At 49.7% G+C, this 24,922-nt stretch overlaps 9 protein-coding genes across 9 annotated transcripts; 4 read left to right on the top strand and 5 right to left on the bottom strand.

Annotated features, from left to right (window-relative positions):
• Positions 1-179: 179 nt before the first annotated feature.
• On the top strand, positions 180-1,992 carry LTR84_009091 (uncharacterized protein; the record flags this gene model as incomplete). The annotated part of the gene is made up of 5 exons (XM_064852633.1): positions 180-239; positions 311-416; positions 470-831; positions 882-1,027; positions 1,083-1,992. The coding sequence occupies 5 exons, from the start codon at positions 180-182 to the stop codon at positions 1,990-1,992; spliced, it is 1,584 nt and encodes a 527-aa protein (XP_064701340.1).
• A 639-nt stretch (positions 1,993-2,631) lies between these two features.
• On the bottom strand, positions 2,632-5,175 carry LTR84_009090 (uncharacterized protein; the record flags this gene model as incomplete). The annotated part of the gene is made up of 2 exons (XM_064852632.1): positions 2,632-5,060; positions 5,115-5,175. 2 exons carry the CDS (start codon positions 5,173-5,175, stop codon positions 2,632-2,634), a joined length of 2,490 nt encoding a protein of 829 aa, XP_064701339.1.
• An 840-nt stretch (positions 5,176-6,015) lies between these two features.
• LTR84_009089 (uncharacterized protein) lies at positions 6,016-8,365 on the bottom strand (the record flags this gene model as incomplete). Its single annotated transcript, XM_064852631.1, has 5 exons — positions 6,016-6,502; positions 6,678-6,986; positions 7,039-7,421; positions 7,491-8,081; positions 8,237-8,365. 5 exons carry the CDS (start codon positions 8,363-8,365, stop codon positions 6,016-6,018), a joined length of 1,899 nt encoding a protein of 632 aa, XP_064701338.1.
• A 488-nt stretch (positions 8,366-8,853) lies between these two features.
• On the bottom strand, positions 8,854-14,243 carry LTR84_009088 (uncharacterized protein; the record flags this gene model as incomplete). The annotated part of the gene is made up of 2 exons (XM_064852630.1): positions 8,854-9,896; positions 10,814-14,243. 2 exons carry the CDS (start codon positions 14,241-14,243, stop codon positions 8,854-8,856), a joined length of 4,473 nt encoding a protein of 1,490 aa, XP_064701337.1.
• A 1,423-nt stretch (positions 14,244-15,666) lies between these two features.
• LTR84_009087 (uncharacterized protein) lies at positions 15,667-17,460 on the top strand (the record flags this gene model as incomplete). Its single annotated transcript, XM_064852629.1, has 1 exon — positions 15,667-17,460. One exon carries the CDS (start codon positions 15,667-15,669, stop codon positions 17,458-17,460), a length of 1,794 nt encoding a protein of 597 aa, XP_064701336.1.
• A 233-nt stretch (positions 17,461-17,693) lies between these two features.
• LTR84_009086 (uncharacterized protein) lies at positions 17,694-18,504 on the bottom strand (the record flags this gene model as incomplete). Its single annotated transcript, XM_064852628.1, has 2 exons — positions 17,694-17,843; positions 17,908-18,504. The coding sequence occupies 2 exons, from the start codon at positions 18,502-18,504 to the stop codon at positions 17,694-17,696; spliced, it is 747 nt and encodes a 248-aa protein (XP_064701335.1).
• Positions 18,505-19,001: 497 nt separating this feature from the next.
• Positions 19,002-20,397, top strand: LTR84_009085 (uncharacterized protein; the record flags this gene model as incomplete). The annotated part of the gene is made up of 3 exons (XM_064852627.1): positions 19,002-19,011; positions 19,069-20,299; positions 20,367-20,397. 3 exons carry the CDS (start codon positions 19,002-19,004, stop codon positions 20,395-20,397), a joined length of 1,272 nt encoding a protein of 423 aa, XP_064701334.1.
• Positions 20,398-21,835: 1,438 nt separating this feature from the next.
• On the top strand, positions 21,836-22,594 carry LTR84_009084 (uncharacterized protein; the record flags this gene model as incomplete). Its single annotated transcript, XM_064852626.1, has 2 exons — positions 21,836-21,908; positions 21,978-22,594. The coding sequence occupies 2 exons, from the start codon at positions 21,836-21,838 to the stop codon at positions 22,592-22,594; spliced, it is 690 nt and encodes a 229-aa protein (XP_064701333.1).
• Positions 22,595-22,830: 236 nt separating this feature from the next.
• Positions 22,831-24,902, bottom strand: LTR84_009083 (uncharacterized protein; the record flags this gene model as incomplete). The annotated part of the gene is made up of 6 exons (XM_064852625.1): positions 22,831-22,983; positions 23,035-23,267; positions 23,324-23,550; positions 23,597-23,829; positions 23,877-24,119; positions 24,168-24,902. 6 exons carry the CDS (start codon positions 24,900-24,902, stop codon positions 22,831-22,833), a joined length of 1,824 nt encoding a protein of 607 aa, XP_064701332.1.
• Between the last annotated feature and the right edge of the window lie 20 nt (positions 24,903-24,922).

Genomic DNA, 24,922 nt, shown 5'->3' with positions numbered 1-24,922 from the left:
TCGTTTGGAGGTTCCGAGCCCTCGTCTAATTAGCTCTTGCCAATGCGGTTTCACGGTCACTACAATAAAGCCGTCAACTCCCCCCCCTCCGGTCTGAACTTCCTCTGACTACAATCTATCAACTGCTACCACCTTACAAAGGCTTCAATTCAGAGTCTACAATCCTTTATAACCGCACTATGGGCCGATTTGGGAGCAAGAAAGAGGCCGAGTTGGCTGTTGGCAAGGAACTAGCTGCGGTACGTTTCCAGCTTGCACAGCCTCAGTGTTGGTGGGAATAACCTTTTAATGCTAAATACACATCACCCAGGTCCTACCAAATAACCCCAAACCATGGTATCTTGTACCACATCTTCTGAAGCTTAATCTGATACTCCTCGTCCCCTTGTTCTCTTCTGCTTCTGTTGGCTATGATGGTAAGTATAATCTGCCAGGAGAACAGAAAGGGTAGCTGATCTCGCACGGCTAGGATCGATGATGAACGGTCTACAAACCCTTCCCCAGTGGCGAGTATTCTTCGACCGACCCGAAGGTGCGATGTTGGGCCTCATGAACTCGATCTACCCTGTCGGCAAAGTGGTCGCTTTGTTCTTAGTCTCTTACTTGGTCGACCGTTTTGGTCGCCGCATACCTATTCTCTTTGGCTTAATCACTTGCATAGCATTTGCCATCATGCAAGGGCTGTCACAGAACCTAGCCACTTTCGTCGTGGCGAGATTTCTACTCGGGTTTTGCACCAGTTTTCTGAGCCAACCGAGTCCAATCATCGTTACTGAGCTTGCATACCCTACGCATCGCGGCAAGATCACTGCTATGTACAACACCTTCTATGTATGCAACCTTCAGACTCTGGGTACCTTCAGAATACTAATTCCGTTTAGTACTTCGGCGCCATTTTTGCCGCTTGGACCACATACGGGACCTTCAAAATCCAATCAACTTGGAGCTGGAGAATTCCATCGATTCTACAAGGTGCAATTCCAGCCATACAACTCCTGGGTTGGTACTTCCTCCCAGAATCTCCGAGGTTGGTCACATGCGATCCTTGTCAAATATCGTTATTCTGACCTCCTAATGATTAGATGGCTCGTTGCCCATGGCCGTAATACTGAGGCTCGAAAAGTTCTTGCCGATTGGCACGCTGCTGGGGACCTCCAGTCTGCTTTGGTCGAATTTGAAATGCGTGAGATTGAAGCCGCTGTGATGGCCGAGGCCGATGCTATGTCGTCGACATCATGGTTTGACCTCGTCCGCACTCCTGCCAATCGCAAGCGAACTCTTATCGCGATCATTACCGGTTGGTTCGCCCAATGGAATGGCGTCGGGGTGGTCAGCTATTATTTGGTTCTCGTGCTCAACACCATCGGTATCACTAAGGTCAAAGATCAGACCTTAATAAACGGCCTGCTTCAGATCTTCAATTGGTTAGTGGCGACGTTCCTGGGTGCTTTCATGGTTGATCGGCTAGGTCGGCGATTCTTGTTCCTGCTATCTTGCGCAGGCATGTTGATCAGCTACATCATCTGGACAGGACTAACGTCTTACTTCGTATCCGCTCGTGGCGAGGCCACGGGTCGTGCTGTCGTGGCTTTCATCTTCATATATTATTTCTTCTACGACATCGCCTGGACTCCTCTCCTACAAGCTTACCCGGTTGAGATCTTTCCTTACACACTACGCGCACGCGGCCTGGCCACTACCTACATATCCTCTTTCATCGCTCTGATCTTGGGCAATCAAGTCAACCCAATCGCCATGAAATCATTAAGCTGGAAGTATTACATTGTCTTCTGTTGCATCCTGGCCTTTCTTTTTGGCATCATCTATTTCTTGTTCCCCGAGACCAAAGGCCATACCCTGGAAGAGATCCGTGAGATCTTCGAGGGAAAACTCAATGTCAGAACCGAGGACTTGGAGGAAAAGCAATCGGAATCGAATTCACACCATGAGACTTCGAATAAAGTCACAAGTCAAGTTCAAGTTGCACCATAGACTTGAATCCCTTGCAGAGGAGCGATGGTGGATCAGAAATATTTTTCTCGCAACAGACTGACACGTGGACTTGGCCTTAGTATGCGGTGGGGCAATGCGAATGTCTAATCTCTAGATGTGGTGGCCCCTAATTCGAGGAACAGAGGGAACTTGCCTTCCCGAACTACTCGCATGCTCGAAAGGATCGGAATTATTTCTTTCAATGTTTATATATTTTGCGACAAGCGTATTACATATTGCATATTAATCGTATAGATGCAGACTATATTGGTTCAAGCGACTGAAATTCTTCGAACTGCAGAGTGTATGGACATAAAACAGATCATCAAACAGTCTTGGTAGGCATATGGATTGGTTCAACGCATATACCCATGCCCGGCCAATATGTAATCAGAGACTAAGTCTCATTGAAAAGCAGCATGTAGTAATAGTGTAGTCATGTCGTAATTTGTTCTAACGCCATATCTTATCCATTTGCATAACCGCGCCGACGTATATTAATTTTCTCATTACATATCTTAGTTGACACAACGCTTGTCTCAAGCTCTGGAATTGAGGAATTCAACTTCATTGACGCTGAGATATCAATGCTTGATATCTTGGCCAGCTTGTTTCAGTATCTTTGTCCTGAATTTCGGTTCAGATGCCTGTCCAAGTTGAGGTTACAGCCACATCAAAAGTCCCTGCCAATGTGATTTTTTGACTAGAGCTGCCCACCAGAACATGGTATGTCCCTTTTTCAAGTACCCATGCATTTGCCAGCTCGCTCCAGTAGCTGCACGCGTATTTCAGATCAAGTTCAATTTCGAACTTCTCAGTCTCCCCACTGGCGACCAGTAGCTTCGTAAAGGCTTTCAATTCCTTGACTGGTCTAGGCACCATTGATGTTGGAAAGCACAAATAGACCTGAACAACCTCCGAGCCGCTTCGATGACCAATGTTGGCAACATTGCCAGAGACTTTCGCCGATACTGGTGCGTATGCCTCAACGGAGAGCTGAGACATCTGAAACTCTGTGTATGATAACCCATGACCGAAGGGAAACAAAATTTCGCGGTCAATTTTGTCGTACCATCGATAGCCGACGTAGATGCCCTCTCCATAAGTAACATTCCCATCTTCCAATTGAGTGTTCACAAATGCAGGGTTGTCTTGAACCCTGATTGGCCAGCTCAGCGGTAGCTTCCCCCCAGGGTTGGCATGTCCAAAAAGCACATCAGCAATAGCATTTCCTGTTTCGTTGCCTCCGTACCAAGCTTGGAGAATTGCAGGTACGTTCCGGACCCAGGGCATAGTGACAGGGGTCCCTGATTGATTTATTACTACCAGATTGGGATTGACCTCCGCAATCGCGTTTACCAGAGCATTCGAGCCAGGCGGGAGGTCCATATTTTGTCGATCCCAGCCTTCTGATTCCCATTCGGAATTTAAGCCAATGCAAACAATCACCTGATCGACTTCTTTTGCCAGATTGACTGCATCAAAGAGCAAAGACTCAGCGTCAGTAACCGGACAACCTCCAATCTGCAAACCACCCAAGCCCATCTGTGTGGCACCCGTCTTCCGCACTTTTGAAGTTGGGGCAGTAGCAAACTGGACAAGGATTTTGTATTCCTCGCCTTTATGAAGGGCCATACTGCCAATCTCTTCCGCCGTGCCCGACCCAAAGAAGGAGTCACCAGGTTGCTGTTTAGTCTCGTTGTCAACAACGAGCTTTCCATTAACATACAGCTTAGCCGTTCCATTCACGGTTAGAGAGAAAAGGTACACCGAATCTGCTTCTGGCATGAGCATACCCTCAACTTCGACATAAAATAAGTTGGTGTGAAGCGTCGGATGCGTATAGTCGTTCAAGAAGCAGCTAGAGTCCGTGATATTGAATGCTTCTACTAATCTTCGATTTTGTACAGATGGCGGATCATGATAGACTCGCATTTCCATACCTGGTGTATTATTGGGATGAATGAACGTAATGTTGGAAAGCATCGGCAGTTTTTTATAGTTCGTGGCGCCCTGAGCATATCTCACTGACTTCGCTCGAGCCCGAATGCCCTCGAATGGACTGACTGCACGATGCGGGCGTAACTGTGCTGAGCCACCTCCACTATATGCTGCCAGCATGGCGTTGGGTCCGATTACAGCAGTAGTTTTGTGTTCCGACAAAGGAAGTACTTTTCCTGAATTCTTCAGAAGAACAATGCTGGAAACTGCAATGTCGCGCAACTTCGCTTCTGTTTCAGGATTATCAATCGTGCCTTCGGAGGCGAAGTCTTTGATCCCAAGAGGTGCCACTCGATCTATGGTTCTCAGTACTGCGCGCACGCGGTCATCAATTACAGACTCTGTAATTTTACCAGAGCTGACGGACAGCTGCGCTAACGAACCACGCCAACGACTTGGGCCGGGCATTTCGATATCGAGACCAGCACTTAACGCCTCGGCGACAGAATATGTTCCATACCAATCACTCAAGACCAAACCGTCAAACTTCCATTCACCTCGAAGAATATCCCGTAACAGTTGCGTATTTTCGCTGGCGTGAACACCATTTACCTTGTTATAAGCCGTCATGTAAGCTTTCGGCTTTGCCTTTTTCTCTGCAATCTGAAAAGGCATCAGATAAACTTCCCTCAGAGCTCTGGCAGTGATGATTGAGTTCGACCTCTGTCTCTTCTCTTCTTGGTCATTGCAAACAAAATGCTTTATTGCGGCAATAACTCCCGTTGATTGAATGCCAACTACCAACGCGGCAGCTAGGTCTCCAGACAGCACAGGATCTTCGCTGTAGCTTTCGAAACCTCGGCCACCCAGTGGTGTCCTCTGAATATTGATAGTCGGCCCGAGCACGATTGAGACACACTTTGCGATCGCTTCCCTTCCCATCATTTCTCCCGCAGTACGCAGGAGTGCAGTGTCCCATGTTGCTCCAAGCGCTGTACCACAAGGGAAACAAGCAGCTGGGACACCGTTGAATAGTCGAGAACCGCGAATTCCATTAGGTCCATCTGACATGCGCAGCGCTGGAATATTCAATCGTGGAATAGCCTTGGTGTGCCAAAAATCAACACCTTGAAACAATCAAGTTAGCAATCAAAGATACGGAAAGAACTGTCCCTACCTACCAGAAAGCAGGCCTACTTTCTCCTCGAGTGTCAATTCCGAAAGAGTATGCTCGATATCCATCTGGATTGAGATGAAGATTCGATGTATGTAAATCCTGACACAGGCCTCGAAACACGTTCACAGAGACGTTGTAAGAAGAAGAGCGGAAAGTTGCTAAACGAACGGTACTATCGAACACCATGAAGCAGCGGATTTAGCATTAGAAAACAATTGCGATTCGTGGTTTGTGAGCAGTAGACGAAGCTAGACCTAGCATGGGGGTCAAGAAAGCAGTGCATAGCGAATAATTACACATTCCGGGCGTTCTGCTCTGTTCGGAACTCGTGCCGAGAAAAGTGCCGGAGCACCATTCTGCATCTCGAATAAATGTTAGACCAGAACCTTGCTTGCCGATAGAAAGGCGGAGGAGCAAGCCGGTAGCAGAGGATAATTCGCACTGATGACAACTATATTGCAAGGTGTACCTCCAGTTAATTGGATAGTGCTCAGGTGTCCCTTCTTGGCTGACTCGGACTGCAGCGCCGGAACCCTAACCTAACCTCGTGGGTACATCAAATGGGCCGTGAACGCCGATACTCCCCGACACTGGAAATCAGCATGCAGATGAAGTACGACCATAGCCTATGTGGATATTGTCCGCCCTTTGCCTCATTCGTGTTAGGTTCTCCAATTGTCGCACGAGGAAATAATCTACTTATTTCCTCTACCGAAAGCACTAGTCAGGAGCACCAGTGTCGACGAGGGCGCCATCATCCGAGAAGCGTTTATTTTGTACCTGAGTGTCAAAGAAACTTTGTAAACTGCATAACCGCCGAAGAATGTTTGAAATTCGTAATACCTCTTCACATCAAGTGATACACTTGCAACGTCTTTTCTATCTCGACTGGTTGTGTTCAACGGTCAATTTGATGTGCACCCTGAAGCCATCGACGATTCATCGAATGTCTCGTTGATAATGATCTGGACAACAGATGCAGCTTGTTTTAAATCAGGCGCTTCATCATACCACTTTTGCACAGTCATCATGCAGACTTCAACTGCATCTTTCCACCTTTCAGGTAGCTCGATTTTCCCACTGCGTGCCGCAGCAAGGAGCAGTAATGCTCTGGTCACGGACGTCCTCGCAACATACCATGTCCCGTGATGACGGCTGTGTGAAGATAGGTGAAACGCATTCTCTACACAAAGTTGTAGACATTTCTTCGCTAGCGCTGTGGCTTGCAGCCAGTGTGAATTATCTGACCCCATATGATGTATCACGTTGTAAAGAAAGGGGCGATGGATTATCTCACGACAACTCATGGCTCGTCCATGAATATAGTATGAAAGCTCGTCGGTCGAGGCTCGAGATACATCCCAGGTGATTTTGGGTGGTATATGGGCGCACCTGCAGTAACAAGTCAGTAAATTGTGTTGTTTGCCACCTCACCACTCCTTGCCGTCGGCTTTAGTGTTCCAATAGGCATGTTTGAAAAAGTCAAATCTGAATCATATCGCCTTCAGGGACAGAATTCATAGGGTACGGTAACATAAGCGAATCACTTGTACTATGGCATACTCACCAAATATCAATCTCTTCTTCAAATTGAGCACACTGTTCCATGGTGGTGTGGATATCTTCGGTCCAGCCTGATTTCCAGTTGCTGTTCATGGTTGCAACCATTCGATTGAACATTCGACGGAATGAAATCTCGGCGAGGTAGTAGAACCAACTTTTCTCTTCTTCAGGCTGAATAGCTTGATCTGAGTTCTCGAGGTTTGCCGGGAGAGCTGAAGGAGATGCCATCTCTGTAGGCGGCGAGGGGAACTGATCTGGGAAGTTGAGACGCGTGATTCCACTTGGCGGCAATGGTACTTCACACCGAAGTTCGCTGCGCAAGGTATAAGTTTGTGCCAAAGTAGACAGTCCAAATTCGTGCATACCACTCTGTTTTCATGCATGACCAGTACAATCTCTGTTCCAGTCGTCGTTCGAGATGTGACGTAATGGGTTCCTCGGCCGCGCGATTTTGAGACTTTTTCCAAAAGTGAGTTTGAAGCTGCAGAGACGCATGTTGAAAGTAGAACCAAGCTTGCTGTGGTTTAAGCATATACATTTCAAACACTCCAAACAGGAACAGGCATTGAACGTATAGTAACGATGGCTGTAAGAGGCCTAAACGCTTCTTTGCAGCCAAGCAGAAAGCTTGAGCGGAGCCTAGATTTGTCAAAGACAATTCTACCGAGCGACTTGATTCTGGAGTTTCGTAGAGAGTTGATTCTGGACAAAACGGGCCTGCCAGACAGCCAAGAGCGCAGGCGATTAGCTAAAAGAAGAAAAGAAAAAAAGGTATCAGTACCACAGCATAGTGATCACCCTCTGAGAACATGCGTACCACCAAACAGGATGGGCCATCCCAGCCAGGTCCGTTCTCGGACGCTTCCCTAACAAGAAGCTTAAACTTTGCCACGTCCAAGATTGGATTCTTCACGTGGACGTAGGTGAGGAACTTCTGAGATAGTGTAATGAAGTTTTCTTCCTGTATGATGTTGGAGTAAGCACCTCGACGAGCTTGGCCTGCGTTTTTGCTGTATGCAGCTGAGGTGTTATCTGATGATTCGTCATCACAAAATTCCAGGACAAAAGAATGAGTTTGTGGAACTATATTGCTGAAGATAGGCCAGCGCAGGATACTCTCACAATTGATGCGCGCCGCCGGAAACTCAGGGAGATCAAGGGAGTTGAGCACGTCCTCCACATCAGCGGGAAGATCCTTGCCCCTCGCGGCCGTGCTGTGACATTGAAAACCTGATGAGTTGTCGGATGCAGGGCCTTGAAATTGCGGCTGGGGGTCCTTGGATTTGGTATGGGCACCTTGGTGGGAGAGGCAAGACTTGAGTTGCAGAGACTGATGGTCGAGCAAGGTAACAACATGATTGATGCGATTAAGGATGGCTAGATTGCTTGTGTCACGATCCCAGCAGGGCTGTTAGTCGAGTCAGTCAACAGGCACAGGGGCAATGAAGCATACGAGGTATAGTTGTTTACTTCGTCTGGATAGACACAGCGAGCACCATTTTGGGCACAAAATCCACACGACGGTCGGCCATTGTCACATTTAGTCTTGCGAGCCCGACAAACCTGACACGCGGCCACGGCTCGCTTCCTTGCATAGATAGCCGTGGTCGCTTTCCTTTTCCTTGGAATGCTAGAAGGACGTGCACAAGCCTCTTCGCTGGTTGTCGGATGCTGATTATTGGAAAAGTCCATGGTCGTAGGATAGATGAGGGGCGGGACGAGTACTTAGGTCAAGGGTTTAGTTTCTTAACTAGAGATTGTGAACTTTCAACACCTGGGCGGACGCCAAGTCTCTGGAGAAACAGGCCACTACGTGCACGGGTACCCTCATAGGTAATTGGTTAACCAAATGAGCCGGTCTGTTGGGGACAGAAGGGCGCGTCGGCTACCGGCTGGTGCACTAACTAGAACCTGGAACTCCTCCATACCTATCGCTTACCAAGGTACCTCGTACCTACTAAAGTAATTAACTACCTAGGGAGTTAAACAAGAGGCGGATAGGTAGTTTACCATTTTCCACAAGATTGTTCATACCACTTCGCAAGGAAATGCCCTGTCCCCCATAAGGTGGTTGGTGAGAGGGGCGCCTCAGGGACCTAGGTCTTCCGATCACGAACCCGTCCATGTACGAGGTATGAGATTCAATTTACCAGAGACTTCGGGGGTTGCTATAATCCCCATCATCGCTTGTCCTGCGGAAACTTCGCGCCTCCCTGTCTGCGGACTTCGTCCAGGATCCCCAGCACACGTAATGTTTCATTCCATGGTATCAAGGTATGTTCTGTCTTCCCCCGCGCAATGGCCAGCGCAACTTCATCTGCTTCCCAAAAGAACCCCTTTCCGGATCTCTCGAAGTCATGCCTCGTACTAGTACCAGCTTTGTGGACGGTAAAAGAGGCTGGGGCAGACGCAACAAATCCGTCGACCGTGATAACACCTTGATTACCCTCTATCCTGCAGAATGTCTCAGACGTTTTAGCCAATGTCGATGATGTCAGAATAGCCTGGCTTTTGGGATATTGCAATATGAAAGACGACGAGATATCAATGCCGTCAACAACTTGCTGTGTTGCCGCGATCTTTGGTGGTGACTCCGTATTCTCAAGACCCATTGCCAACAATCCCCAGGTTAGGCTGTAGATGCCGATATCAAGCAAGCTGCCTGCCCCCAAAGCCGAGTTTCTGAGGCGGGACGTGGGCGGTTGTGCTGCAATATTCATGTCCATGGCAAAATCGCAAAAGACGCGCTGGACATCGCCAATGATCTTTTCTTGGTGTACCAGTTGTTGAAGTGTACGTACTAGGGGAAAGAACCGTGTCCACATGGCCTCCATGACGAAGATATTTCCCTTGACTTTGGCGGCAGTGAAAATCTCATTGGCTTCGTCAGCATTTAATGCCAATGGTTTCTCACAGAGGACATGCTTGCCTGCCTCGATAGCTTCGAGGCAGTTCTTCTTGTGCAAAGCATGTGGCGTGCCGATGTATATAATGTCAATGTTTGGGTCCTGGTACAGCTCTTTGTAGCTTCCATAGACTCGTGGTTGCCTGTCGGGTATGTTTTTGGATACGAATGCCTCGCCTTTCTCAACGGATGAAGAGCCAACGGCTTGGATAACATGATTCGCTTTGGGGTCTTTTCGTGGAATAATCAGATCTCCTACAAACCAGGATGAGATGAGTCCGGTTGCAACAATACCCCAGCGCAGCGTTGGGATTTCGTCTGAAGCCATGTTAGCCTACCTAGGAGCCATTGTCGATGTTCTACAAAATGCGGAAATCGCACTAAATGTTCTTATATTTAGCAGGTGCCATCTCGGACAGGAGCCAAGCTGACGAAGTTTAAGATCTGCCCATGTCTCAGCCATCGAACAGCCCGGACACTGGCCGATCATCCCCGAGAAATTGGCATCCTGATCGTAACTGAAGCTTCAACATCACCCCATTCTCTACCTACCCGGGTTGTTCATGATTCGTCTGTCTTGATGTGGGCGCTCAAATCCTTTTCTACTCTACCCAAAATGACTAATCAATCATCCAAGCTTTGATCATTCTTCCTACTTCCGAGAACACCAACCTCAATAAGTCACGGAGGTCATTTATGCGATCTTCGCAGTTTCTAGTGGCTTTTCGCTGCCCCGATGATAGCTTCTGATACCAGGCTTGGCCAAGTGAATTTTCCGGGGAAAATAAACCACCCGGAGCATTCCAGCATGTGCGTGGAATAAAACGTGGAGTTTTCGTGATGCCGGCCGAAGATGCAACATTAACTGGGGCGATTTGCGCAGAGTTCAGGTGACCTACTTGTTAGTGATTAATGAGAAAATAGTTTGGGTGAAATGGAGTCTCAGAAAGTCGACAGGAGTCACTCCGAGAATGCTCCTTTGTGCAAAGGCGAAACAGTCATATCACCGGACCGACAATCTCCTAGGTTGCTCATCCACGCCACCAATACACAGCCCGAGACCCCATCTTCGTTCCTTCAGAAGCAACTTCGGAGAGAAGCTCGGAATGGCGTATCTTGCAATGTCGCAGTTTATTCAAGTCTATGGGGGTATCATTAAATGAGCTCTTCGCCCGAATTTTGTACTTTCAAAGACCACGGTGCGTTTCAAATCCTAGCTCCTGCTAGGTACTCACGGTCAATGACCTCATTTCCCCCTTCTTCATCCGTGCGTCTTCTTTCAAGCAACCACCTTCCATCGGCGTCTCGCTGATAGCTAACACTGTCTGCGCCGCTGCTGGTACGACTATGATAACCCTTTCGGTGGTCGCTGGCCACAGCCGGCGATACAGGCAGGTCTTCTTGGGAAGTGTATACACCTATCTCGGCGGGTTTCTTGCGAGGCGTGTTTTGCGTCAACGTAGGCCGATTCGCATCGTCGTCGTCCTCCTCCTCCGATTCAGGTATTCCTGGCGCTGATGATGATTGGCCATGCATGCCTGAGGACATCCTCGACGAATTGAAGTCCGAGTGAGAAAACGGATGATGGGATACATGAGCCAATGGAGAACTAAGGGGGTGCTGACCCCCCGCGCTGTTGACACTCGATGAGCTACCGCCGAATGCTCTTCCTCGAAGCCTCATCAGTGCACTGAAACTCATGTCATCATCATATCCAGGGGAATCGAGTTCCAACAGTTGAGCAATTCCAGGACTTGGCATAGATTGCGCCGAACCTGGAATTCCCCCAGGCATTTGTAGACACACGACCGAGTTCCTCGTGCTCCATTCACTACGCTCCGTGATGGGTGTCAAGCTTGGTTCTTGGAAATTTGCCTTGCCGCTATGGCTTCGTTTGACTCCATTAGAGCCCCGATCCGCAAAGTAGCCACCATTGGTGAGCTCGGAATTGCCTTTAGCATACGAGTGCGCATAAAACCCGAACTCTTGTCCATAGAACCCATCCTCATCATTCTCGAGTGCCTCGGCATTAGCCTCGGCAATCATGGGATCATCTTCGAGATCATCTTCAAACGGAAAACCATCATCTTCCGCAATGCCCGAGCTATAACTAAAACCAAATCGGCTGTCATCGGATATGATGCCGCGGTGACTGTTTCCATAGGAGGGAGATGTGTCGTCAGAAGTTTGGCTGAAGCTGACTTTGCGATCAAATCGGCCATTGGCAGCTGCTTGATTAGCCGCGTACGCTAGAGCGTCATGGTAGGCAGCAAGATTGGTTTCTGTCAAGCCGGCGACAGAATCTTGTCCGAAGCTTGTCTGACTCACGTGCCGCGGCTTATTGAGATCTTGAGCCCCAGAGTCGCTCCTGTGTGCAGCTTGGGCATGGTAAAATGAATCATTGATAGTGTCGTGTTTCTGGCCAACCAATGCGACCTCGCTGTCAAGTCGTGCAGCCGCTTTGGCTGCATCAAGCTTGCGAGCGTTCTCTGCAGGAATATCACGGATCTTCCCGGTTTCATCGTCGAATATCTGCTCATCAAAGACCGCATCGGTTGGGCCGTCAGTAATGTCTCCGAACTCCCCATCGTCAAAGTAAAGATCATCGTCATCGAACACTTGGGCGTGTGGTCGGGAGACTTGTTGCGATCGGCGTCTTCCACGAACAACTTCGCCTGCAGTGATACCAAGACCACCAATCATGGAGAATTGATTCACATCTAGCTCTTCATCTTTGTAGTCGGCATTGACGTGCTCACTCTGCGACAAATCTTTGGAGTCTGCGATTCCAATGGCAAACCCTTCATGATCTCGAGGGGTCGGCTGTGAAGCATTATTGGTGCTGGTTGGACTGAAGGTCAGAGATTGTGGTGTGAAGTGGAAACCTTGTAGTGATTGGCGGTGCAATGTGGTGGTTTTGATCACTGGAATGTCTGGTAATGGTGCACTTGGGGGTGGATATTTTGGTGCGAGGGCATTGTAGCGCGCCTCGAGGACGTCTGAGTCATCAGGAACCTCTTGAACTGGGGCGTATTTGGGCATCAACGCGTTGGTTGGAGGATCGTCGTTGAAGCCAAAGTCATCATCCTGGGGCGGATATTTGGCTGTTTGGGCGTTACTTTGATACATCTCGGCACCGAAGCCGTCCTCATCATTCAGGCCATATTTTGCAACAAAGGCGTTGCTCTGAGGGGCATTGGACCCAAGACCACCAATGTCTCCATAAAGATCGGCGTTGAAACTGGGAATTTCTTCCTCGAGCCCGTCATCGGCGTCGAAATCGTAATTGGCATATTCGTCATCTTCCTCTTCAATGTCTTTACTGGCGGTCTTCTGACTCTGGGCGTGCTGCTTGTGCTTTTCTTCCAATAATTTCTCTTGAGCAGATGAGCCTGCACCGCCTATCTGAAAGCTGAATCTCGAAGACGTGCTTGTCATGTGTTTGGGAAGTGCGGCTGGAGGGGGAGCCTCAAATTTAGGGGATGGTGTACGCTTGGGAGGTGGTGTCGGAGGTGGGGGCGAGGGCTCGGCTTGCGGTATCAGAGGGATATTTTCTTTATCTGGTAGCGAACGGTTGAGGATAGAGTCTGAATGGGGCACGGCCATGGGTAGCTTCTTCGCAAACGCCGGCACATTGGTGGCATCAGAGCCGTCATGCGCAATGTTGAATGCCGAGATATTATGCAAATATCCGGTCCGATCTGGTTGTAGTGCTGGTCGATCATCCTGAAAATGCTCCCTGAACATGGGGCTATGGCCTTGATTTGAGGTGCCGCTCAATGGCGCGAGTTTCCCACTCTGAGGCTCATGGAGGCGGTTTGGATCTGGCCCATGTCCCGAACGGAGAGCTGGCGAATCAAGTAGGCCAATATCATTCTGCGAATATTGTCTGCGAGTTCGCGGGGCCGAGAAATCGTGGACTACCTTGCCACGGATACTGGGATCGAAGTTGTCCGGGAGAGCCGGGACCGAGAGGGTTTTGATGGTGAGGTTGACGTCCTCGAGTTTCTGGTTCTGCGAAAAACGCCGACGTGCGAGCAGGCTCATTGGATTTAACAGATTAAGCCTGCTCTTCTTCGCCGTGGCGTTTTTGAGGTGGGAGGGGTCCTCATTGGGACGATCCAAAAGCTGAGTGGAAAAGCTGTAGTTCCTCAGGTTTGGAGAAGGGGCAGTGTCTGTAGGCTTTACAGGAGGCTCGAAGGACCGTCTCTCCCGATAGTCGCCAAAAGATGACTGGGACGTTACAGGGGATGGTCTCGAGGGTATTTCCAGCGAGTTAGGGCCCAGTCTTGACGCGGAATATGCGTGTTTTGTGTCAATCGCGTCGCTGGTTGCAGGGCGAGTATCTTGATCCAAAAGTGCATGTCTTTGCCATCCAGGGTCTTCTGACGCTATTTGACTGGGCCTTTGTTCGACTGGAGCTGGTCGTGGGAGCGCAGAGGTAAGTGGCTGAGGGTGATGGTTGTCTGAATAAGTCGAGACCGGGTTGAAGTTGATGGTCGGGCTATCGGCATCGTCGGTCGCAGAAGCGCCCTCTACGGGGCTCAAGACATCGCTGTAGCGGTTGGGCCGGTCATGTAATCGTCTGGTATAGGAAGGAGAAGTGGGCGAGATGTGGTCGGATCTTCGTCGATGACGGTGCAGCGGGATTCTGTTGCTACTCATACTGTGGGTGGAGCGATATGCTCACGCTCGTGGAGCAACAGGCTCCAGGTCAAGATGCATAGCAAAAGGCTACATGAGGTGTATGTCTCAGCTTGACGTCTGTGGCGAGTTGAATTAGACCCTGGAGTGCTGTTGGCAAGTGCGGTGCGATGTGCATCGAGCAGATAGTGTGGTGAAGTGGTGGAGGATGCGATGCAGACGAACCACGGAACGCAGGCGGATTGTGGAGAGTCGTGGTTGTCGACACAGGAGAAGCGAAGAGTGTTGATTAGCGAAGGTTGCGAGTTGTCGGACGAGATGTGCTCTGCTTGGGATGTCTGTTGTTGATGGATTATTGATATTGAGACAAGTCGAGTGTCATGAGGTGGTCCTGTTGAGATGTCGAGATCACGGGCAACTTGAAGAGAAACCAATCATGATGGATGGCACAAAGACCAAGGCATGGCGAGAGAGGCAGCCAATAATACTGAGTGACATCTTGTTCAGGCGGCCCACACGAGGGCACAGGCTTGATCTTAGGCGACAGAGTCCTCAGCAGAGGCCACATAGGGCCTAGAGAAGCACCTAAGAGGAGAGCAGTTAGCACGTAAACGAAGAAATGCAGGGACGGATATTCTTTCAACCACCTATTACCCTTGTGGAAGCAAAAGAGATCCGAGTACCTACTTCGAGTACCTCGATACCTACTTAGGTACCTAGCTCGGGCAGTAACAAATACATTGATGATTGCTACTTCCTCGTCGCCGCGTCACTGTACCAGGCCATCGCACCCTTCCTTCCCCAGATCCATCGTCCTGTGCTGCACCATCCGATGAACACGGAATTGTAAGATATGCTTCCGGAAGAACTCGTCACCCGGACTACCCCTCATTCGTCAACCTCGACTTGAACAGCCTGAGCAAGCAAGTCTTTTTCAAGCTTACTTCGGTATGGAAAGCTTATCCGATGTCCGGGTACAGTTACAGATAATCTATTACCAGTGCTGAGGACCAAGCCTCAAACATCCATGGTTCCACGGTTCGGCACATCAGCATCAGCATGAAGCATGGGCGTCGGTACGAGTAATGTTAGGTACCAGGTAGCTAAAAACAACTTGAGCGGCGTTTGCTGACCGCTCAGGCTCTGGCGAACATAAATCTGATCACTTGCTCTTTCCATCGGCCCTCGGGGCCCCTCATGCACTCAGTCCTTTTGAGTCCTGTAAAGAGTAAAAGTTTCAAAGTTCTGACACTCAGCCCAGTCCCTTCGGGAAAACCCGTGTGACACCGACTTGTCAGGGTCACGGTTGACCCACGACTTCATCTCCCAAGGTTTCTCTCTACAATACATAGTCTTTCGGAGAGTTGCACACCTTCATTTCCCCATGCAAAATTGAACATCCGATCTAGCACTTTACAGCAGAGGCTCTTCACCAACCACCATCATGAATTGCCCATCTCGCCCCGACAACATCGAGGGTCACCCAGACTGGAATCAGAATCCCCATGACTTGAGCTCGGATCTGACCACCAGGGCCGATCTGAACGGCATTGTCAACTTGCGGGAACAACGAGAGAATGAATCAAGTCTTGCCAACGATCAACAAGAGCAAATCAGCCTCGTCCCAAATGACAACCCCGAGTCACTATCGGCGGGCATCAAGTCCCCGCCCTTTGCCAATGTTGATCCGATCAAGCAAGAGTCCGCCAGCAACGCGACCGTGACCCAGACTCCTGCCACATCGGCCTTTCAACCAAACCATGCACGACCATTTTCCAAGTCGTCGAGCAAACCATTCCTGGTGCTGGATAAGATCATCACCACCTTGCGAAAGTATCTCAAGTTCGTCGGTCCAGGTTTTCTCATTGCCGTGGCCTACATTGATCCTGGAAATTACGCCACCGATGTCGAGGCCGGCGCCGCCACTCACTTCCGTCATCTGTTCATCATCTTGATGTCCAACCTGTTCGCCATTTTCCTGCAGTCTCTGTGTATCAAACTCGGCAGTGTCACCGGCCTGAATCTGGCCGAGAACTGCAGAAAGCACCTCCCAAGATGGCTCACCATCACTCTCTATATCTTTGCCGAAGCCGCGATTATTGCCACGGATATTGCTGAAGTAAGTGGCTCTCGACACCAAGATGCTAATAATTTCACGCTGATCAGTTGCCAGGTCATTGGTTCGGCCATTGCTCTGAACCTCTTGTTCCACATCCCTCTGGTGGCGGGATGTGCCATCACGCTCGTCGACGTTCTCGTCCTACTACTCTTCTACCGCCCTGACGGCTCCATGGTTCGTTTGCGATTGTTTGAGTATTTTGTCATGAGTCTAGTCCTGGGAGTCATGGTGTGCTTCTGCATTCAACTGTCCTACATTAAGGATACTAGTGTGGGAGAAGTCTTCAGGGGCTACCTCCCTTCTTCGGCCATAGTCGAGGGCAATGGTATATACCTGTCCTGTGGCATCATCGGTGCTACAGTCATGCCCCATTCCATCTTCCTTGGTTCGGGTGTCGTCCAGCCCAGGTTGAAGCAGTTTGACCAACAGAATGGTCACATCCCCTTGCCTGAAGACTCCGACGACGAGGAAGAGAAATACGTGCCATCCATCTATGCCATCAAGGCATGCCTCAAGTACTCCATCGTGGAACTAGCCACATCCCTCTTCACTTTTGCCCTCTTCATCAATTCCGCCATCCTCATCGTCTCCGGCGCCTCTCTCTACCCAAAGACCGAGGCCACCGAGGCTGATCTGTTCGGTATTTACAACCTATTGAGCGAAAATCTCTCAAAGGTTGCTGGCACCTTATTCGCCATTGCCCTTCTGCTTTCCGGAACCTCCGCTGGAATTGTATGTACCATGGCCGGCCAGATGGTCTCGGAGGGCATGTTGCACTGGACCCTAAGACCCTGGGTGCGCAGGTTGATCACCAGAGCCATCAGCATCGTACCCAGTATCATCATTGCGGGTGCTATTGGTCGAGAAGGTCTGAATCAGGCCCTCACGGCAAGTCAGGTCTGTCTGAGTGTCATCCTGCCCTTTGTCACCGCCCCATTGATTTGGTTTACTTGTCGAACCCATGTCATGACCGTTCGAACTGTTCAAGGTGAGCAAAGTGGCCAGGACGTCAATATGCGGAACAATTGGTTGACTGCGACACTGGCTGTGCTCATTTGGCTTGTGCTTGTGGTGATGAACGTGGCACTGTTGGTTCTCGTTGGTCTTGGAAAAGCCTAATAAAGACTGGCGCTGGCCAGACGGGCAAGAGACAGACAAGGGCTGGTGGGGTACTTAGGTGGTCGCCATGGACTCGGAGTGGAGGGTCTTGTAAAATCGGAGCTCACATTCGTTTAAGTCAGACAGTCGCGAGGATCCTCGAGCAGCCCAAAGGTGATAATGGGCAGGAGTGCTGTGGATGACGGGTTCGCAAGAATTACAATGCAGCTGTGAAGTGGAGACCTGCATATTGGTTAGGTATTCACAGGAGATGCATCATCACTCGTCCCTATAGGCTTTTTCATCTTTTGCAGTGCCTCTGCAGTAAGCTTCTCCGCCTCCTGCTTAGTCGCATCTGGAAGTTGTGTAAGTGTGCCAATCTTACCAAAAAACCAGACACGAAACTATTGAAGATGGGGTCAGCTCAATCCCAAACAAGTGGCGGAATGGCCTTCCATGAGAACTCACCCCATCAAATGGTGTTCCTTCGCCGTGCGCCGGTTCGCAGATGAATATGAAATAGACCAGTGTAAATGTGATAAGGGTTTGTTGGAGAATCTTGATGCTCTTATTCCACGTCGGTCTAGCCCACTTTAAAGCCGCCCGGCGGCGGTAGGTCTTCTCAAAATGAAACTGCTTCTTGAAATCAAGGTCACGGAAGTCTGGAGGCCACTGTTTGCGGGCTCGGTATGGATTGGTGGCAATGTGTATAGGGGCAGGCTTATAAACGGCTTTGGGCTTCCAGCCAAAGAGGCTCTTGAACCATGTCGTAAAGGTCAATTTAGTACCCGGAAGCTCGGTAGGAATACTGCGTGCTCGTGGGTATGCGTATAGTGGGTTAGGGCCTGGAAGAGTATGACTTGGTGGTGGAGGCCCTCGAGAGGCAAATGACGACCCGGCGTCCTGGTAGTTTTGGGAAGGAAATTGGCGGGTGAAGTTTGACGGTGCATATGAGGAATTGGAAGCATGATGAATCCGTGTTGTTGATTTGCTCATTCGGTGCAAGAGTTGGCCACCGAGTTGCATGGAGAGTGAAGACTGGCCTGGTTTGAGCGCAGGTGCCATCTTTTGAACAGATGAGGGCCGGCCTTGGTGATCAGGCAGGTCTTTAATCGTCCAAGAGGAAGTTAGTTTGATTGTACAAGTTCACGAGGGACTGCCGTGATCGTTTCTCCAATGTCGACGGTGACTCAGCATTTAGATAATCGGGGATGATCATCACGTGCATTGCCTGGTCACATGCTGCTACCGATTACGTCATAGCCGTGTCGCACCTGCCTCAAATCGCACATGCCTCGGTTTGATGCCAGTGTTCTACCATAACACAAACACATGCGACTGCGACTACCTTCAGGTTCCTGACCAAACTCCGAGTAGTGATTACTTTCTCGATAAATAGATACTCTGGCACTTCTCTTTACCTTCCATTCCTTCAGCCCAATCCAACCTCCCACCGCCAACTCTTCAATCTTCAACCCTCCACCTCTTTTGAGCCTCCACAACCATCCCAGATTTCACTTACACACCTACCATTCCCGCTCGTGTCTTGCACTTTCATTAAGATGGCACAAGGTAAGTCCACCTCAGCCCGCCGCTTCCGCCCGTGTTCGATTTTAACATGTGCACAAGCTCCGAACAAGGCACAGGAGCGTCTCTCTCAGGTCTCCAGTCAACTTACTGGCTCCGATCCGCGAAACTCTGTTCTGGCCAAGTCTCCAGACGATGTCGTCGTCACCTGCGCCCTACGCACTCCCTTTACGAAAGGTGGCAAAGGTCTACTGAAAGATACTGCTGCTGCAGACCTGTTGGCCCTCACGCTGAAGAACCTCATCTCCAAATCCAAGATTGATCCATCCCTTGTCGAAGACATCGCGACAGGCTGCGTCCTTGCCCCTGGTGGCGGTGCCACCGAATACCGTGCTGCCGCCCTTGTCGCAGGCTTCCCCGAATCCACCGCAGTCAAGTCCCTCAATCGGCAATGCTCCTCCGGTCTACAGGCGGTCGTGGACATTGCACACGCCATAAAAGCTGGACAAATCGAGATTGGTATTGGTTCCGGCGTCGAAAGCATGTCCAGTCAATATGGCCCTGGCGCAGTGACCGAGTTCTCGGACCTACTGGAGAACCACCTTCAAGCCTCCAATTGCAAGGTTCCCATGGGCGTTCTATCTGAACAGATGGCAAAAGACAGAAAGATAACACGAGTCGACCAGGACAGCTTTGCCGCATCCTCCTATCAGAAGGCACTCAAAGCACAACAATCAGGCTTGTTTGACGAAGAAATTGTGCCCATCACCGTCAAGTACACCGATCCAAAGACTGACGAAGAGAAAACAGTCACGGTGGACAAAGATGATGGTGTAAGGCCTGGGATCACCCCTGAATCCCTGTCCAAGATCCGAGCAGCATTCGCCAAAGATGGGACTATCCATGCCGGCAATGCAAGCCAAGTCTCTGATGGTGCAGCTGCCGTACTCCTCATGAAACGCAGCACCGCCGAACGGTTGGGTCAGCCAATTCTGGGCAAATTCGTGTCCAGTTCTGTGGTGGGTGTGCCCCCTTTGCTGATGGGTATTGGTCCCTGGAAAGCCATTCCTGTGGCATTGCAAAAGGCTGGCTCAGGGCTATCACCTGACCAGGTCGATATTTTCGAGATCAACGAGGCATTTGCCAGCCAGGCGGTCTGGTGTGTCAAAGAATTAGGTATCCCGTTTGAGAAAGTCAACCCCAAGGGTGGCGCCATTGCATTTGGCCATCCCTTAGGCTGCACTGGTGCTCGTCAAGTCAGCACACTCTTCACTGAACTAAAGCGCACCGGCAAGAAAATTGGCGTGACCTCCATGTGTGTTGGGACAGGAATGTAAGTATCATCCCGTCTCATGCTAATCATCGTTGGATACTTTTATGCTGACTCACATTCTCTGTAGGGGTATGGCTGCAGTGTGGGTAGCCGAGTAACTAGATGGCGATAATCTATCTGGATAACCAGCCTGGGCAAGTATTTTAAGGGCAAGGAAGTGTCGGGCGTTGATAGACAGTTACTTGACTAAGAGCTCTGAAACCAGCGATATACACTTCGTACAAGATCCCCTGCCCTATCACATTAAGCGATGGATCAGTGAGTGTCTGTGCAGGATCTTTGTTCATTGTTTTGCTTCAGACAGTCGCACAACAATACTAGAATGTGAGGGGCAAAAATGTAACAACAATATTAAGATCATCCTTCTTTGTACGGGGCCTGACAGATCATTTCAACAATGCCAAAGATCGAGATGGCTATTGAATGCCTCGACACACCACTCAACCCTTTCTTAAGACACATCTGAACCCCTTGACAAGTGCAAGTTGAGTTACTTTTGCGAAAGCGCAAAAGCCAACCTGTTAGTAGCACAATGAGAGCCTCAGTACTCCTCGCAGTCTTCACCTGCATCACCCCAAACCTGGTGTCCTTCTCCTTAGCCGGACTGCATCCGATGGGTTATGCATTCGGGGATGTTGCCGACGGAAGTTTCTTTTACTGTGCTTCGGACGACCCTGACTATGACTGGAAAACACTGACCCCCAAAACCTACATGATCAGCGGCGATTATTGTTTCAATCACTGTACCTGGTATGTCCAACCCACCACTGCATGTGTGCTCCCCATTCTCTTCGCAAGGTCTAACGGAGCCGCAGTGACAAAGATGGAAAGGCAAACTGCGACAACAAATATCTTGGTTCCCTCAACGAGGTATATAGCGCGGGTGGTTACAAGACCCCCGAAGATATTCGCAGAATTTGCTTGGCCGGCTTGAAGGACGTCTGGTCCTGCAAGTGTTCTGCACCGAAATAGTCTTGCATACCTGCAAGCTTCAACCTGCATGAGAATTACCTAGGTATTTAGAATTTGCTAGCAGTTATTGCCATGCTTTTCGAGTTAACAGCAAAGCCGTGGCTACAAGTAATGAAGTTCTCCAACCGAAGCAACTATTTGATGTGACAAGACCTTAGTTGAATTATTGCGTATACGCTTATATCGTACCCCCTGTATACGCAAAATATGGGGCGGGTGGGCGCCTTCTTCGCCTCATTTGTCAACACTAACCTCGAATCAGCGGTTTAATGCTCTTCCCAAGCAGAGCAGCCTGCAACATGGGAGTCGCGACGCGGATACAGCGCGAAGAAGTTCAATCGCTGGGGCTGTGTCCGAAGTTCAGTATGGCTGTGTTCAGCGTGCGAAGCCATGAGAACGAGTATAAAACAGAAAACTGCTGCATAGTTTTTGGTCGACCATCAAGAATTTCTTCGCAATACCCGCAAATATCGAACCCTCCCCTGAAGAATTAGGCGACTTGCTACGACGAAACCTACACCCGACCATCCGCACCACATTAAGTAGACGATAGTCGCGGTAAGAATGAAATTCTTCAAATCTACTGGCCTAGACAAAGAATGCGACAAGGCGGCACAAATCCTCAAAAGCTTCATAGGTCAGTTTGTCCTATTCACGCTCGCTTTCGTTGCACCTTGATCGCGGAAGGAAGCTGACCTCAGTCCAGATAAAAAGAAAATCCCCAAAGAAGTCATCATCAATGCAAAAGGGTTGGCTATCTTCAGTGGCTTCCGTGCAGCAATGTACCTGGCAGGCGCGGGGGGTTCTGGGATAGTCATCGCCCGCCTTCCGGATGGTAGTTGGTCGCCACCTTCTGCATTCGCAGTCCGGTCTGGGGCCATTGGTCTGGTGTATGGAGTTGATGTTTACGACTGTGTGTGTGTGCTCAACACCACCGAGGCAGTCGAGAGTTACTCCAAGCCAGAGATGAGTCTTGGTGGTGGAGTGGCCCTTGCCGCCGGGCCTCTTGGTGGTACTGCCGATATCAAGGAGGTCAAGCCTGTCTGGACATACACGAAATCCATGGGATTGTACGGTGGAGTCACCGTGGATGGAACGCTCATCAAGGAAAAACAGACCATGAATGCAGAATTCTATGGCTCGAATGTCACTGCCGCACAGGTTCTCGCCGGTGCTATCCCAGCTCGGAAAGATGCAGACTTACTCTCTGCCGGCCGAAAACAGCTGATCGAGGTTCTCAAGCTTATCGAAGGCAAGCAGGCGGATCCGAAGATCCTACAGGAGATCAGCGTTGAGCCCACGCCTGGAGACTTGACTCACTAAAGAATATGAATCTGGACGGTTGGGTTGAGTTTGATGGCATAATGCGGATTTGTTCTGAGCGATTCTCTACGCGGGCCTTGATATATGGGGGTAGTAACGACGAGGGTGAGGCAATGGGATGTACCAACAACTACGCTGAATACCCTCATAGATGTTCCTAGATTTGTTTTTGTCATTGATACTTCCTTGATCATATGGATTTGCACCCTTAACGCAGAAGATGAATATCCCGATGACTACCCAGTCCTTTTCCAAGGTAAAGCACTATACCCTATTATTTGCGAGAAGACCTCATTCCGACAGTCCACGTGCTGCGCGCGCTGTACTGAGCCATCAAACGACTCAAAAATGATTCCTTCATATTCACCACCCTTGCTTACTTCGGTAATCTATGGAAACGAATAAGGACACGAGACAAAATGAGGTCAGGTGCAGCATACCTTCTGGATTCCGGTCAAGTTACTGAACTCGACCCGCCAAGTAGCATCTGCTGCGCGCCGCGGCGAGAATGTAACATCGGTCGCGGTGACAACAATATTTCCTCCTGTGCATGAATAGCTCCCAATCACGAGCGGTGTTTCGGTATTGTTGGTGTCAATTTGGGTTTCGTCCTTCCCTTGCTCTGCCAAATGTTGTTTAGCTTCCGCCTGGAGGCGAGCAATAGCCCATTCAGCTAATGGAGTCAGTCAAACGTGGTGGTGCGACTAATGACAAAATCAGAGATCTCACCGTGAGTTGGAATCTTCCACATCAACCATATCCATGGCGATGTCAACAAGCGATATCGTCGATGGCGAACAGCAATTGGTGTCAGGACAAAGAACGTGAATCCAACTGAGGAGAAGATCATCTGAACGAGCAGCCAGGTTGGTGCCAGTGTGATTAACACCCACCAGGCAGAGAACACAATCAAGGTCACCGCCGTACTTCGAGCATTGCGCCATTCACAGAAACTGCTCTAATGTTAATTGTGGTTGTGGGAAACGGATGTTGGAAACAGACTTGCGAGCCATTTCCAGTATATCTGCAGTGTATTCGAGCCAGTCGGAGAGCTCGGGACCTACATTTTCAATAGCACGATCGACCCAGCCACGGGTTCCATACTGAATAACAAGATCTGTCAAATTCGTTGCTGTGCCATCACTATTTTCGGCTTTGCAGATCGACTCCTTCAGCTCGTCTATACTTGTGGGATACCACTTTTGAAACATGACTTTGACCAGAATGAAGAGAATCTAGTGGATCAGCGAAAAGCCTGCAAGTGGAGCGATACATTTCTCACCATCATGCGTGTGATTTGGCTGAAGAATAAGAGTACAAAGTATAGAACCATATATCTGGCGCTCTCCGATGGATTCTCCCAACGAGCTATGCTTCGTAATTTCATGAAAACATTTTGCACAGGCGTCGAGGCAATGACGACTCGCTCAAGGCTTGAGGCAAGAGTTTTGCGGTTAGGCCGGGGTAATTCGTAATTATTGTCTACGTAATTCTCCGCGTAGGTCTCAATCTCATATTTCAATAGCTAATAATCTGTCAGTGCAGTTGCCAGTTGTGATCTCTGAAAACTCACATCTCTGGCGTATGTTTTCCAATTTTCGACGGCGTTTTTGGTGGTGGTTCCCCCGATCAGTGATGGCCGTGCTGGAGGGCCGTCAAGTAGTTGAATTCTGCCTACACGTCTCACATGGCGGTCGATTGTCCATCGAACGTATGCATCCTGCCTGAGTTGCTTCATTTGTACCAAGGTTTCGAATGCTGTTGTCCGCTCATCCTCGGTCGTCGCAGCCGACACCTTGTCACTCTGGCGTACCAGCTCGACCGTCGCTCCATGTGCGACTTCTGGGCTGGTGATGTTCTCCGCCAAGTCGCTACCACGCTGATCCTGCACGACAGATTGCACTGCAGTGAAGGGCTGATGAATGAAGTCTCTCAGGGGGGGAAATCGAGGCTTTTCGTTCAATTCATACTCTAGTCGTTCACTGTCAATCGATTGGAAAGGAGGAAGGGGTGCGAGCGTGGGTGCATCCTCATCTCCGGTGCGCTCGTTTGGCGGTTCATGCTCCTTGGCTGTGGCTTCTCGCTTTTCCTTGACTGCAGCTCGGATCTTCTTGATGCCGTACTGGGGATGTACTACCACTGAAAGCAAGTTGTCACCAATGACGTGTCTGATAGAAGGCTTTTGATACTTCAGAGCCTCTGGGGGTGGCCGAGGATCTGTGGGTACGCGGATAGGTGGGGCAACACCGAACTGTGCCCGGTCGATTCCGTCAGATACAACTCCGAAAGTATTGATGTCCGAAGCCATTAGATGGATTCTGAGAGGTT

The sequence above is a fragment of the Exophiala bonariae genome (genome assembly GCF_035927105.1).
Source record: "Exophiala bonariae strain CCFEE 5792 chromosome Unknown scaffold_35, whole genome shotgun sequence".
NCBI classification, from domain to species: Eukaryota; Fungi; Ascomycota; class Eurotiomycetes; order Chaetothyriales; family Herpotrichiellaceae; genus Exophiala; species Exophiala bonariae.
This window is presented reverse-complemented; position numbering and strand designations above follow the sequence as displayed.